Source organism: Thermobia domestica, chromosome 1 (assembly GCF_964235325.1).
Source record: "Thermobia domestica chromosome 1, izTheDome1.hap1.1, whole genome shotgun sequence".
Lineage (NCBI taxonomy): Eukaryota > Metazoa > Arthropoda > Insecta > Zygentoma > Lepismatidae > Thermobia > Thermobia domestica.
Window position 1 is genome coordinate 284,575,315 of NC_137454.1, and position 17,063 is coordinate 284,592,377.

General features: G+C 34.2%; 1 protein-coding gene across 1 annotated transcript in view; it reads right to left on the reverse strand.

The window, feature by feature from the left end:
• The window catches only part of LOC145661188 (cadherin-86C-like), a 458,587-nt gene that overhangs the window by 46,127 nt on the left and 395,397 nt on the right, over positions 1–17,063 (reverse strand). The window contains exon 16 of the mRNA XM_081726639.1: positions 15,812–16,046. Coding sequence (XP_081582765.1) covers positions 15,812–16,046 — 235 coding nt within the window. The remainder of the gene's footprint in view (positions 1–15,811; positions 16,047–17,063) is intronic.

Here is a 17,063-nt window from a genome sequence, read left to right on the forward strand (position 1 = left end):
AAGGCTTCATATTTTGGACATACTCTGGGACACAAAGGCCCAAGAAAATAAAACTCCAGAAGACATTCTGGTACTAAAAACAAAAACGTGATGTCAATTTTTCTTTTTCTTTCTTTTCTTTTCTTTTTTTTTATCAAATGACTGCAAATTTCTTTATCTGCACGTACTATATTTACAGATTTGTCGCTTGTATAATTGAATTCTCTTTCCTCATTGTTCTTTCTTTAAGAAACAATACATTTTATTCGTTTATATATATACCGGACTGATTTTAATTACTTATTTAATTTTTTTTTTAACTATTCGGGAATGTAATAATTGGAAAGTAGTATAGAAAGCACGCCAGATTAATGGCAAATGGGAACAAAAGTACAAGGAAGGATGCAATAATAGCATGGAATAGAAGCTAATTAATAAAGCGTTGGTGTACTGCGTTGTTTTGAGTGCTCTCTTGAAATTTCTTACATTTAAGTATATGATTCTTTTAATAGATCCTTTTCCATTCTCTTTACAAACATCGTTTTCTTTTCTTTTCCGTTTACATCCATTTTAATTTCGTGTTGTAATCATTCTGCTATAACGTAACATATTGCAACAATAGCTTTTTGCTTGAAATTGCTGGTCGATTCGAAATCAACCAAAGGAGAGTAAGTCGACAAATAGCCTTTAATTCTTCTTGAAATAATTAAACAGGATCCAAAGAACGGACTCGACGTAGTCCCTTCGATTTAGTGGCCATTGCAGACTCGATTAGCTATGCGAAAATGAAATGGAATTTTTGAGTTTTACGTCCCACAGTTATGCCAGCTAGGCTAAAGGAGACGGTGATTATGAGAAATGAACGCAATGATGGAATTAAGAAAGTGGGAGGAAACGAGAGAACCCCGAGGAAACCCACGCACACGGTGTTTGTCCACCACAAAGTTCACTTGGCGGGAGCAGGGTTTGAACTCGTGACCCATTGCACCAGAGGCGAACGCTCTACCACTGAGCCACCGCGGCCCCCGATTAGCCATGCGACTAACAAGGTACATTCGCGAAGTGTCCCCTCGGAATTCGTGTAAAATTTATTCAAATGCAAAGTTCTCCACGGCCCAATGTGTATTGTACTAATTTTAGTGGCCCATACCGGTTATTTGCATATTTATGGGCCTTCATATATCCGGAATTCAATCATACTCTACTATAACGCTCGGACACAAAATTGCTTTTAGTTTCTTTAGATGTAACAGGACATGAATGTGGGCATATACAAAACAAATTGGATCAAGTACTGCTTCTCTGACCATGTTACTTACCTCCGCCGCCATCGTTGATCTGCCATATTGGATTCAACTTTCAGTTTTTCAAATGGGAATAGCTGCAAGTGATACATCAAATTTATATACAATTTCCTCGAAAATTCATTGGTGTAGTGAGTTTTACCGTAACTTGTACCGTTTGGAAGGTATTGCGTGTTAAATATCACACACTTCACAAATATCGAACCAAATAGAAAGTTGGGCAGGGCCCCATGTGTATATGTAATCTTTCACGTGATTTATCGTTATCGAAATATTCTCTGAACGTACACGCATACAGACACACAGACGTCAATACGGAAATGTAAGTCTTCACCCAAATCTGGTCGTATCTGGATTTACATTAGGCATTTTGACCGTAATACAATACTTCCTTGTTATAGTATAACATGGAAATAATAACAATCACTCACAGAAATGTAATCAGATTATGACACCAATGTTGTAAAGCGTCTGTTTATACCTACAGTATTTTTCCAGTTAGTAATTATATCAATATCCAGTATCAATATCTTTTCTGTGAATTTCAAAAACGTCAGTGTAACTGATATTACTCTGCTGTGTCCATTCGCGAAGTGCCTGGAGGGATTTAACATGCAATACCTTCCAAACGGTATAAGGTACGGTAAAATTCACTACACCAGTGAATTTCCGAGACTAAAAGTTGAATCCAATATGGCGGATCTGTTGGTATTGTAAGTTGGGTTTTTCGAAATACATATTATGGCAACAGTGTTGTGAGTAGTAGAAGTTTGTATTCTGTGATCGATATAGTACTTGCACCTGACTTGCACAAAATTATGGTAATCAATGAAGGTTCTGTAGTTTAATTCTTGCGTGTCATTACACAAATCAGAACATTGGTTTATAACAGTATGGATTGGCTTGGATTTTTAAACCAACCCTCGTATTTCCCCAGCATCAATTCTTGGAAATGAAATGCGACTAATCAACAGTTGGAAAAGAATAGTGCTCAGGAATTTCTCACCCAAAGGGTACCTCACTTTTCCAGACAGTCTCGCTTCCTCCCGTCAGCCCATATTAAGAAGAAAAATTTTGCTACCCTCGAGAGAAACGCCCACGCAGTGAACTCTCATGATGATGATAGATTTTTACGTGACAATGTAGGAATTACCAAAAATCGTCAGTTCCATAACTTATTCGAACAATCAGTGTTTTTAGTGTGATTTCTATGAACTTATGAACTATTCATTATATATTATTAACATTGTAATAATGTAAAAACTTAATGTTCTCTACGAACTATATTTTAGTTTTGTCAGTGTATTCTTGCGCTGGGACCTGGCAGCAGTGTCGCGCGCGAGGAGGCGGATGAGAGCGTCATCACCTTCAAAGGAGGACAAACGTAAAACCTCAGCTCTCGAACATGCGAAACGTTAACATAAAGTGAAGTTTCACGGAATATTTTTAATGGCATAACTACCAAAATTAGTAGTTTGTAAATCTGTTGTGTGAGGAATGCATTTTATTTCATATTCATGGTCGACTTTTGAATGAACAAACGCAGGAAGGAGTGTCATTGTGAGCCGTACCATGAAGACATCAAATCACCTTATCTTCAATTAGTGATGAAGTGAAGTATCGGTAGTAAACCACGCAGCTACCAACCGATTTATTATTGTCGTTCGGTCGAAGTTTCGCGTATTATTTCGTGTAGATGTCGGAACTGTCGTGCGCGGTTACGTATCGCTTATCGTAATGATTGGGCCATCTTTTGTTTAAGTAGAATATTATTCACGACTTACAAATGTTATTGTTTTGAATCATATGTAATACGTACAGTGAAATCTGATAATAACATAGTGCAAATGTGAAATTCTTGTTATCATTTCTATACACGATGATGGTGCTAACCAAAGGTGTTTAGTAATTCGTATTTTCTTTTAGCGCTTCAAACGTGCATAAATTAAAGTGCATGCGGCATAAAGTGTTTATCAACAGGTAAGGTATTTATAAATAGTGGAGAACAAACATTACTTTCGTCTCCCACTATCCATCTGGCGTAAATTTTAAATGGTCACCCCACCTTGTATTCTTTTACAGGTATTAACTGGTATACCTTGTAGCTGACGCATCAGCGATGGTGGGTAAACGGCAAATGTCTCTAGTTAGTGCTACGCTCGAATCCTAGGACCGTAGGAGTGAGAATATTTGTTTATTTACCAGTTCCTTATTGGATCTATCAGTCTTTGACAAATGAATGATGTTAAGGAAGACTCTAAGAGAGATCCAAGGTTCGAATCCCAAGATTATCATATCTGGCTTTCCTTACGTAAACAAACTCCATCATAAATGACGCACCGAACAAAGACAGATGTTTTAGTGGGAAGAAAGCAGATTTTTGAACTTCACTGTTGTATTCAATGCCACTAATTTGCATGTTGTATTTTTAAGTATAATATTTTACAATGTCAACGCTCAATGAAATTGAAACACTGCTTGAAGCGGTGAAACAATTGTCCGCAGATTTGGCTGCAACTAACCAAATGTTAAAATCAAATCAAAAAGAGTTGACTGAACTATTTGAAAGTTTAAGAGCAGATGTGGTTGAATTACGCGAAAGGTACGAAATGCACAAAAAAGTTCAAGGTAACTCTCAGGAGCTGCTAAATCAGCCAAACACTGTTGTACAAACGCAGGTAGATCCTGGTTTATGCACACTAGAATGTGAAACAATCACTGAAAATTTAACATGTGAACCTAGCAATTAATGTTCTCCGAAAGAAAAAGTTCCTCGCATTCTTTTATATGTAGTGTTACTTACATTTTTATATTGTTGTGTTCATTTTAGAGAATATAATTCATAAATCCACGTACAAAATGTTAGCGTTGAATTTAATGAATGTAAGAGGACAGATAGAGTTAGAATACACTAACGTAATAAATGAATACAAATATAGTACTGTTCCATTTTGCTTAGAAGAGTTTCAAAATGTTTTAGGTCTTGATGTAGAAACTCACAGTCTCATTAGAGTAGCGAAACTTGCAATTTGCGAATATGTATTCAATTTTAATTGTGAGTATAGGAAAAACGTTGAAAAGGAGGTTAATCTCCGTGTACGTGGTATACGTAGAAGTAAGCAATACGAGAAATTGAAAGAGAAATGTGCTCGCGGCAAAAATGTATATTTTCAGTATGTAGCAAAAAGGTTGAAACTTCAATGTGATGACGTTAATGTCAAGAATAAAGTCATTGAAATAATAGTTCAACGGCTACAGAAAAGGTATTCCAATGATGTTAGTTCTTGTAGTGATCAGGATAGTACGTTCAATGAAAAGGAGAAAGAATTATTTTCAAGCAATATTGAAAATTCTCCTGAAAGTGTGGTTAGTAGTATCAAATCTATCCTCAAAAGGCGTAGCAAGGATGTCAATTCATATACTATGTCATGTAATGTGGGTAAAACCGAAAAGGAAAATAAAGTTCCGAAAAAAGTTAAATTTGCAGATGAATTTAACGTGTACCCGTTAGCACATGTTCGTCATAGTTGTCCTTCTGAGGTTAGAACTAAAAGTTGTAAGAGAAAATTGGAAAATGTTGCCGATGATATTGATTTTTATTCAAACCCTGTTAAGAAAGGTAGGTTATCTGAAGTCCAAGAGTCACATTTTGTTCAAATTAATGAAAGTGAAAACATTAAGTGGAATGAATTGTTTCAGTTGTTGGAAAATAATTCCGTACAATTACAAAGCATTACAACCAAGCTGGAAAATATTTCTGTTCTACAGAGTAATGATGTATTTTCGCAAGGGAACGAAGTAAGTATTAAATTAGCCAGTGTAAATGTTGACACCGTGCAGGTTGACTTCATGGAGGCTACCTCCAATAGTAGTACGAGCGTGGTTAACGTAACCACCACTAGGGAAATAAAAGGTGATACTGTTGTAGTATTTTCAGACGAGATTAATGTCTGCACTTGTCCCTTATGTGATAGGAAGTGGGTGGATCAGCTGTTTCCCCCCTCCAGCTCAAGGCTACTTGTTCGAAAAAAATGTTTGTCTACAAGTCCTGTAAATTTTGTGGTGTACACACGGCATGTTACGAATTACCCTAAAGTAAGCTGCATTAAGCAACCAATCCAGATTGGTGAGTTGCGTTATTTTTCCAGTGGTAATATATTTTTTGTGTTGCTGAAAGGTACAGTATGCACATTCGTAATTGTATGTTTTAACAGAAATGAAACCATTCCATGTCCGCTTGGCATACATCGTGCAACTTGTAAATCTATGAAATTTAGATTTAGAAAAAGTAAGGAAAAATGTATTGAACTAAGTCAAAACGTTCAGATTGACTACCCACCAACCAATACTTTGTATTCAACTCGAAATATCATTAAGAAATTCAGGAACAATAATTTCAATTTGGCAACCAAGAGAGGTAAGCAACGGTTCTTCCACCGTGCAAAAATGAAAAATAACCTGAAAAGCTGTAAAAAAGTGTGTAAGTTAAGTAAGGTATTACGCCTACGTAGAAAGTGTAAATTCTTTGCTGTCAATATTCGCAACGACACTCAATGCATAAATGTTTCGAGTGTACAAACCAGTCACAAGGTAACAGCTGATTCTCACTGTAAGGTAGTACATAAATCTACTGCTTACAGAATGTTGTGTTCTTGTACTGACAAAATCCGGTGGATACCGAGTATGGAAGTTAAACTTAAAATTTTTGAATGCATGAGAATTTTACTTTACGATGTTGTAATAAATCCAATACGAAAAGGAATTGGGTAAACGACATTAACACATAGCCGGATTGCCCATTTTCCATATTTTGACCTTGCAATGAAAAATAAATTTTGGTTATATCCATTGCAAAACATTTGGTACAAAATTTCTTTTGTTGTTAGTAATTATTTTTCATACCGTAAATATTTTTCAACACTGTTAGTGTTTTACAAAATTTTGAATGCTCAAATAAAATAAATAAGATTTTTTGTATATATCACGTTAGTGGCTATAGCCGATAGATTCAGGAAAAATTTTGAATATTAATTTTTTCACTTCATATATTGTTGCACCATATAAGATATTCAAAATGCTGAATTAGAGATACCATTAAGAAAAAAAAAAAAAATTCTTGATATTTTAAATACGTATTACTAAATTACCTGTAATAGCATATTTTTTCGTTAATGCGTTCACGATGAAATTTCATTTTTCGAATCTTAGAAAATATAGTGTTTCTTTTCGAAGTGCAAGAGTGAATTTGCGCAGTGAAAATTTTCAAATATAGTGAAATAAAATAAAATTTAAAATGTGAAGATGTGGAAATCTTTACAGAATATTCCATCACAATGTTGCATTTTTACAAAATTAAAAATGTTTTGAATCACAAATTTAAATATTCTGATGAGAAACCATTCGGTAATAACCTGAATAAGCATATTTTAAATTAATGCAGTAAAGATTTCAACTTTTAAACAATATCCATGCGTTAATTAATAGTAATGTATATTTACAATGTGTTATCTCAATTTATTTGTTTTAACCAATCAGTATGCCTCTGGGATTACTAATCAGCTGAGGATACTTGAATTTTGGTGTGGTAAGTTATGGTAGTTACCTGTACCCACCTTCAGGCGCGTTGTTAAGTAAAACAAATATATAACGAGACATTCTAACATACATAAGTATCAAGTAAGTTGTATATGTGATAATTGTTAGCAACCATTGTTGCATTCACTTTGTATTAATTTTTTCGTTGAATACGAAAATATTTCAAGTAATACTTGAAGATATTGAAGCAAAGGTCCCTCCACTATTTTGGGTTACTCATATTATGTAATGCCCGGAGTAGGCAATTTTCTTATTAGTCCCTTCTGTATTATTTTTAAATTCTAACCCAACATTCTATCTTTTCACTTTGCTTCGGGGATGGAAACATATTAATAAATAAATGGGTTAGGGTCTTGTCAATGTAATGCAGGCAGTATATTTTCATATACTTTGAGCGTGACGAGCTCACATGTGCCGAGTTTATTTCATTTCATAGTAAATGAAATATTTTTAGTGTTATATTTACATATGTGCTTTTAACATGTAATTTTAATAAAGTATGAACCTATCGTGTGTACTATATCATATGTTTTAGTTATGTTGAATTGTTTCGAATATTCTTGATAAATGTTTTGTGTTAGCATGTCAATGAAAGTACATTTTTGAATTTTATGAATAATGTTGATGTTTTCATTGTAATAAATTTTCTACATATATAGTAGGAATGAATATCTTATTTCATGAAAAATAAAATCATGATAAGTTGAATTACTTAGTGATATATGCTATTTTTGAGTGATATTGTGTGTTCTATTTTAGAAATTAAGAAGCATTATTGCAAAATATTAAATCAATTTTACAATTTTAAATCTTTTGGTATACATTTAGTTTGTATTGTTGTGTATTTTTAAATATGGCATTGAATACAATACCTTACCAAGTATAATTTTTTATTAAGTATGATGTTTATTCATTGAACATTGTTGCATTGAATGTGTTAATATGTGTGTGTAACTTGGTTTGAATTTTGAAAGGTATTTGCAATACGACGTTGAGTAGTATTTCAAATTGCAAATAATTATTGAATTCTATTTAAATATTGAAATTACCTTTGTGTTTACATTTCAAGAAAAAAAAAAAAAAATGAAAATATAAACAAATAATAAAAATGAAGAGGACTCAAAAGACATTTACGAAATGGCCTTCGCGTTATCGTAAATGGCCCTCGCGTTCGTTATTCTTCGAATTTCGCAATCATGTGCGTTCGAGTGAAGCTACAAACTGTTATTCTTCAGTGAAAACAAACTTCAAATGACATTAACCCTCTATGGACTAATGGAGTGCTGTCATTGCTGTTGTGTTGCAGTGTGATTAGGAGGACTTGGATTCCAGGGTTCTTGCCCACTTCTGTGATACCTTCAGTGGACATTCCGTCCGACGCCATCTATAACAGTATGGATTGGCTTGGATTTTTAAACCAACCCTCGTATTTCCCCAGCATCAATTCTTGGAAATGAAATGCGACTAATCAACAGTTGGAAAAGAATAGTGCTCAGGAATTTCTCACCCAAAGGGTACCTCACTTTTCCAGACAGTCTCGCTTCCTCCCGTCAGCCCATATTAAGAAGAAAAATTTTGCTACCCTCGAGAGAAACGCCCACGCAGTGAACTCTCATGATGATGATAGATTTTTACGTGACAATGTAGGAATTACCAAAAATCGTCAGTTCCATAACTTATTCGAACAATCAGTGTTTTTAGTGTGATTTCTATGAACTTATGAACTATTCATTATATATTATTAACATTGTAATAATGTAAAAACTTAATGTTCTCTACGAACTATATTTTAGTTTTGTCAGTGTATTCTTGCGCTGGGACCTGGCAGCAGTGTCGCGCGCGAGGAGGCGGATGAGAGCGTCATCACCTTCAAAGGAGGACAAACGTAAAACCTCAGCTCTCGAACATGCGAAACGTTAACATAAAGTGAAGTTTCACGGAATATTTTTAATGGCATAACTACCAAAATTAGTAGTTTGTAAATCTGTTGTGTGAGGAATGCATTTTATTTCATATTCATGGTCGACTTTTGAATGAACAAACGCAGGAAGGAGTGTCATTGTGAGCCGTACCATGAAGACATCAAATCACCTTATCTTCAATTAGTGATGAAGTGAAGTATCGGTAGTAAACCACGCAGCTACCAACCGATTTATTATTGTCGTTCGGTCGAAGTTTCGCGTATTATTTCGTGTAGATGTCGGAACTGTCGTGCGCGGTTACGTATCGCTTATCGTAATGATTGGGCCATCTTTTGTTTAAGTAGAATATTATTCACGACTTACAAATGTTATTGTTTTGAATCATATGTAATACGTACAGTGAAATCTGATAATAACATAGTGCAAATGTGAAATTCTTGTTATCATTTCTATACACGATGATGGTGCTAACCAAAGGTGTTTAGTAATTCGTATTTTCTTTTAGCGCTTCAAACGTGCATAAATTAAAGTGCATGCGGCATAAAGTGTTTATCAACAGGTAAGGTATTTATAAATAGTGGAGAACAAACATTACTTTCGTCTCCCACTATCCATCTGGCGTAAATTTTAAATGGTCACCCCACCTTGTATTCTTTTACAGGTATTAACTGGTATACCTTGTAGCTGACGCATCAGCGATGGTGGGTAAACGGCAAATGTCTCTAGTTAGTGCTACGCTCGAATCCTAGGACCGTAGGAGTGAGAATATTTGTTTATTTACCAGTTCCTTATTGGATCTATCAGTCTTTGACAAATGAATGATGTTAAGGAAGACTCTAAGAGAGATCCAAGGTTCGAATCCCAAGATTATCATATCTGGCTTTCCTTACGTAAACAAACTCCATCATAGGTTATGGGCCCCAGAGAGATAAGCATTTAAACCCAGTGAAATGTCGGTGAAGACGAGGAAAATGTAAATGAAGTGGTTTAGAACTGTTAAAATTGTATCTGTGATTTTGACGTCTCGCAGTCATTAGGATCGATCGTTTTTTCTCATTGGCGCAAAACTTGCACGAGATGGCGAACACAGCAAAAATTTTGTTTCCAAAGTTAAACAATAGCAATTACAGTGTTTGGAAATATAAAATGCAATTGCTTCTCATGAAAGAAGAACTGTGGGATGTCGTACAAAAGCCAAAACCGGAATCTCCTGATGCAGAATGGTGCAAGAAGGATGGGAAAGCTAGGGCAACGATCGGACTGCTAGTTGAAGATAATCAGTTAGTTCATTTACGGCGACAGGAAAGTGCAAGGGACTACTGGGAAGCCTTAAGGTCATATCATGAAAAATCGACTTTGACAAACAAGGTGTTTCTGCTGAAAAGACTGTGTCGTATGCAGTTAGAAGAAAATGGTGACATTGAAAAACATATTAATAGTATGTTAAACATCGTGGATCAGCTTACCGGACTAGGAAAGACATTGGTCGCTCATTTGGTAGTGGCGATGCTATTATGCAGTTTACCGGACAGCTATGAAACTTTGATAACACCATTGGAAACACGTCCAGAGAACGAGCTAACATTAGAATTAGTCAAAGGAAAGCTTATAGACGAGTACAAGAGGCGAAAGGAAGTGCAAGGTCACAACAGGAATGAAGAAAGTGCCATGAAGGTGGACTCAAAGAAGAAAGTGCAAGGAAAAGAAGAGAAAAGTGTGTGTTTCTGGTGTAAAAAACCAGGTCATTTCAAACGTGATTGTGCAAAATTTAAAGCTACCGGTAGTAAAATGAAAAATTTTCAAGGGCAAATAAAGTGCAAAGTGCTAGTGAAGTGATTGTAGAAACGCATTGTTCACAAGGAACACAAGAAGGTGAAGATGCATATGTATGTTTTAAGGCTAGTGCAAGGGAAGTAAATGTAGGTGAATGGTATGTAGATTCTGCTGCTACTTGTCACATGACAAATGATAAACAATTTTTCACAACATTAAATTATAATGCAGAAAGTAAAATTTACTTGGCAGACGGTCGAATGTTAGTAGCCAAGGGTATTGGGGAAGGTGTTTTATTGTGCAAAAATGAAGTTGCTAAAAATGGAAAATGTAATGTTGTAGTAAAGGATGTTTTGTATGTGCCAGAATTAGATGGTAGTCTCTTATCTGTGAATCAACTAACAAAAAAGGGTTTTGATATATATATTTTTCGGGGAATAAATGTCATATTAAGAAAAATGGCAGCATGATCGCTAGTGCTACAGAAAACGGTTGTTTGTACAAACTAGATGTTTGTAAACAAGAGTACAGTAATGATACACAAGCTTTAAAGGTTATTCAAGGAGAAATAAACAATTGTATTCATGTGTGGCATAGTAAATTAGGACACAGAAGTCCAAAAGTACTTGAAAACATGGTTAAAGATGACTTAGTTTGTGGGGTAGTATTAAAGCAATGTGATACTAAAAAGATATGTGATGTTTGTGTACAAGGAAAAATGACAAGAAAGCCATTTTCGGAAAGCAGCTATAGAGCCAAAGAAATTTTAGATTGGTACATTCTGATGTTTTTGGGCCTATGCAAACACCAACTCCAAGGGGAAACAGGTATATTTTAACATTTATTGATGATTGTAGTAGGTATACTGTTATTTATTTACTAAAAAACAAAAATGAGATTGAAGAAAAGTTGAAAGAATATGTGCAATTCACCGAAAACTATTTCCAGAAGAGGCCAAAACTGCTACGTACAGATAATGGCGGCGAATATACATCGGCTAGTTTACGGGCATTTCTTAAGCAGAAGGGCATACTTCACCAAAAAACGGTACCGTACACTCCCGAACAGAATGGTGTAGCGGAAAGAAAGAATCGAAGCATTACAGAAATGGCACGGTGTATGCTAATTGATGCAGACATGGAAAATAAATTTTGGGGTGAAACTGTACTAACAGCAAACTATCTTCAAAATCGTCTTCCCACTAGAGCGTGTGAGGTGATACCATATGAAAAATGGTATGGTGAGAAACCATATCTTGGACACATAAAGGTTTTTGGGTGCATTGCATATGCGATGATCCCTAATCAACAAAGATCAAAGTTGGATGTCAAGGCAAGAAAACTGATTTTATTTGGGTATGAAGAAAACACAAAAGGGTACAGGCTACTAGATGTCACAACAAACAAAGTAATAATAAGTAGGGACTGTCATTTTGTTGAGAATGTATCGCATGACGTACAAACCTGTGAAGATCTTACTGTCTTAGACACAAAATCTTCCCAAAGAGGATGCAGTATTACAAGACGAAGATGATGACCTTATACCGTTAAGTTTAAATAACGATGAAACATGTGAAACTCTGGAAACCTCAGGAAGTACCGGTAGCTACCATGGAGAAAGAGCTCAAGATGAAATTTTTACCGGTAACAATTTAGAAGAAGAGACAGTGAGAAGATCATCGCGTTCCACGAGAGGAAAACTACCTGCCAGGTATGCCGAGAAGGTGGTGGTAGTGACACAAGAAGAACCAAGAAGCTTTCAAACTTGGGATTTGGTGAAATTACCAGAAGGAAAAACAGCACTAGGTAGCAAATGGGTTTATAAATTAAAAGAAAATACTGACGGCAAAGGTTCACAGTATAAGGCTAGACTTGTTGCGCAGGGGTTTTATCAAGTCTTGGGGGAAGACTATGATGAGGTTTTTGCACCGGTTGTTAAACAAACCACTTTGCGTGTGTTACTTACTGTAGCAGGAAAAAGAAATATAGAAGTGAAACATTATGATATAAAGACAGCTTTTTTGTATGGCGACTTACAAGAAGAAATTTACATGAAACAACCTGAAGGTTTTAAGCAACCAGGTAAAGAAAACCTTGTATGTAAGTTGAAGAAGAGTATATATGGTCTTAAACAGGCTGCTCGATCTTGGAATAAAAAGATAAATGATTTCCTTGTAAATAGTGGGTTCAGGAGGGGAAAGTCAGATCCTTGTTTATATTCTAAGGAAGTAAATAATACTCATGTGTATGTGTTAATATATGTTGATGATGTAGTTATAGCTTGTACCGATAATAGGATTATTGATGAAACTTAGCAGTTGCTTGCAAAAGAGTTTCAGATTCATTGTCTTGGTGATTTGAGCAGGTACTTAGGGCTCGAAATCAGCAGAAATGTTGATGGATATTTTGTGATTTCGCAAGAAAGTTACATCGATAAAGTGCTAAAAAGATTTAGGCTAGAAAATGCAAAAACGTCAAAATTTCCATTAGATCCTGGTTACATTAGAAATGTCTCATGTGTAGAATCATTAAGTAAAGTTGATGCAAGTTTGTATCAAAAGGCTATTGGCGCATTACTGTATATAAGCAATAATAGTAGGCCAGATATTGCTGCCAGTGTTTCCATATTAAGTAGAAAAGCTAATAATCCTTCTCAACCAGATTGGGTTGAAGTAAAAAGAATTCTCAGATACTTGAAAGGGACCAAATGTTACAAATTGCAGTTGGGTAATAAGAATGTAACAGCAAACTAATAGGGTTTGTAGATGCTAATTGGGCAGGCAATTTAACTGACAGAAAATCAAACAGTGGTTGTGGTGCAGGAGGTATTATTAGTTGGGCAAGTCGTAAACAGTCATGTGTTACCTTGTCATCTACTGAAGCAGAATATGTTGCAATGTCTGAAGCTTGTCAGGAGGCAAAATGGCTTAAAAATCTGTTGAGTGATTTGCATGAAAGCTTTTGTGAACCGATTGTAATTAATGAGGATAATCAAAGCTGTCTAAAACTAATAAGTAGTGACAAAATAAATCCCAGAACCAAGCACATAGAGATAAAATTTCATTTCATTCGTGATTTGGAATGTAAAAAAGAGGTAAAATTTCAATATTGTCCAACTGATGTAATGATAGCTGATATGTTAACAAAACCACTCTAAGGCGTAAAAATAAAACAGTTTTGTACAATGTTGAATTTGTGTTAAAATCAAAATTGCAACATTGAGGAGAGGATATGTTGGTATTGTAAGTTGGGTTTTTCGAAATACATGTTATGGCAACAGTGTTGTGAGTAGTAGAAGTTTGTATTCTGTGATCGATATAGTACTTGTACCTGACTTGCACAAAATTATGGTAATCAATAAAGGTTCTGTGGTTTAATTCTTGCGTGTCATTACACAAATCAGAACAGGATCCACGATGGCGGCCGGGGTAAGTAATATGTTTCAGAGAAGCAGTACTTGATCCAATTTGTTTTGCATATGCCCATTATGCCATATGCCCATTATGTCTAGTTACATTTAAAGAAACTAAAACTATTTTTGTGTCCGAGCGTTATAGTATTGTATGTTTGAATTCCAGATATATATGAAGGCCTATAAATATGCAAATAACCGGCATGGGCCACTAAAATTAGTACAATACACATTTGGCCGTACAGAAATTTGCATTTGAATCAATTTTACACGAATCCTGAGGGGACACTTCGCGAATGTATCTTGTAAGTTGAACAAGTAAATACAGGGCTTTCGTGCGTGTCAGTCTAGACTTGTATATGTTAATCAAAGTTATACATTTTTAATTGTTGAATTCTTAAGAAAATACATTCGTCTCAAAGTGAGACTTTAAGACATTCGCGACATTACAATTCTTGTATCGAATTTGTAATTTGATCTGTAACATCGTTGGTTTACAATATTATCATATGGTGCTTTTAGACATTGCAATGGAACTCGGTAATTCTGGTTTTAATATTAACTTTCTTATGATAACACAAGACTTATTGTATGCATAGAATATTCTGTATACTCGTAATGAAGTGAAATCAACGCACTCACAAAATAAAACTGTTGTAACTCTAAAATGTCAGTTTTACAGGTAAGCACAAAATAAAATTTAAAAAAGTATATTTTCTGTTTTGGGGAATTGTAATGTTATTTTAATATTCATAGTATTAATTATCGTACAGAAAACTTTCCTTAAGTACAAAGAAATTACAATTATCACACATTAAAAACTGATAGCAATTTAAAATCTATTTTGAGCTACGACAATCTTTTCTGAGGTGCGATAAGTGTAATTACTTCTGTTACGGTACTTATGTACTTATTTGGAGTATTAGTGACATTTTATTTGCATTGTATATCTTATTTCTAATAAATTAGCAAAACAATGGAATATAAAGTCAAATTTTTGAATGATTTAGTGTAGCAATAATTGTATTTGAATGTTTTTGATTGTTAATAGTATATTATATTTCAGAATATCATGGTTTTACTTACATCATCCTTTTGGCCTAAACAATATAAATATTCAATTTCTAATAACAAGTCATTCTGGCCGGAGGAAGCTTTTAGTAGATCTACAGGAAAAAGAAAAATGTCCACATATTGGCCTTCTTTGTGCTAAATTCTGTAAATTCTTGTATCGAATTTGTAATTTGATCTGTAGATATTATTCAGAAGATGTAGTAGAACCATTAGTTTCAAGTCTAATGTTACATTTTAATCTACAGCTTATCATGTAACACTTAATTTGGAAATAAAAAAGAAAAGAAAAAAGAAGGAAAGAAAAGAATAAAAAGAAAAGTCCAGTTTCTATATGTAGTCGTTGATAGACATCGTTGACCTCGCAATTAGGGTAGTTTCTCCCGAGGCCCTACAAATCGACTGTATTACCTTGATTACGTCTTTCTTGATTTCAAAATTCTTGATCACTAAACCTTTTAATATTTTTGGAATGTTCATGTCTTGTATCAAATACTCATAGACAGAAATATGGGCTTAAAAATTACTATAAAATGCCTTAAAAATTTAAAAATATTTAAAATTTTAAAGTGAAAAAGAAAAGAAAAAGAAAGAAAGAAAGAAAGAAAAAGAAAAGCATAAAAGTGACTTTAAAAGTTTTCGAGAGTAGAGGACGAGAATGCATAATACAAAAAAGTTGATACTTTCGAAAAACTCAATAATGAAACTCCATAATATAACAATAAACTAATTTATAATAATATTAAAAATACTCACTTATTTCCAACGCCCTCCGTGCCGGTTAAATCAGTTCCAGTCTCCGTTCCGGTGTAAGGTTTTATCTCCTTTATGGTGACTTTACCCCCAGCAATTGTACTAAGCATCTCCTCCACCTTTTTCATGTTTCGCTTTGCTTCTTTCGGTGATTTAGGGAAGATAAAAACCATTTTCCGTGCTTTGGGGACTTCCAGATAGATCTGCACTGGAACAGTGGCTGCTTGAACTGGTATACCTTTGAAAAGAAAATTGCACATTGGTGTTTGGAGGTTTAATGGGATAGATTTACTTATAGGTTTTTCATTATTCTTTACTGTAATAAGTCCAAGGTAAACTATTGTGTGTCATGAAAATAACTAAATTCATATTCATAATCAGTTTTAATGCAAAGTTAACAAGAAACTCTTTAAAGAGACTAATTTTATGCCTCTGTTTACAACAATCTTACATGAAAAAGCAAAAGAATAAATAAATAAAAAATAAAAACAAAACAAAACTTCTGAGATGTTTTGAATATAAAAATATATCATATAGATATAGATATAGATATAGATATAGATATAGATATAGATATGTTTCAGTAGTGTAGTCTGGGCGTCCCGAAAATTAGTATTGGGTCTTGAGCTACCTTTCCAAACGATTACAGAAAAATACATTATTTGGTATAATAATATACCGGATAATTAAAATTTGGAATTAAAATATTGCTAATACATTGTTGTTAATACAAGTGGTGAGAATATTGGCTCTTCGATTTTCGACTGATAAGTGGGGTTTTTATTTAGTGAAAGTGTATTAAGGAGTGAAAAATGTTATTCTAAACTTCGGTGGACTTAAATGGTGAAGCCTTTTTCTTTTTCTTTCTTTTTTTTTTTTTTTCATAATTACGCCAAAAACTGTTATAGTGTTTAAACCAATCGCATTACATTATGAAATCATTAGGATATACAACAATGAGAAGTTCTGTAACGTGCTTTTATTTAACATAATTCAAATTTCTCCAACAAACAAATGGAGAAAAATATTTCAACGAAAATCCTTCTACAATCTCAGAAAGGCCTGGATCCCACTGATTACGAATATTTTGATTGCTCTCACTGTAACAAAACATTTCCTGCAAGAAAGGGTTTAAAAATACACAAATCGAGGAAGCATTCTACAGAGGAGCTAAATAATAATTCGAACGATTTCTCTGAAGAATTAACACTATTAAAATCTAATACATGGATAATAAAGAGAATACCTAGAGGAG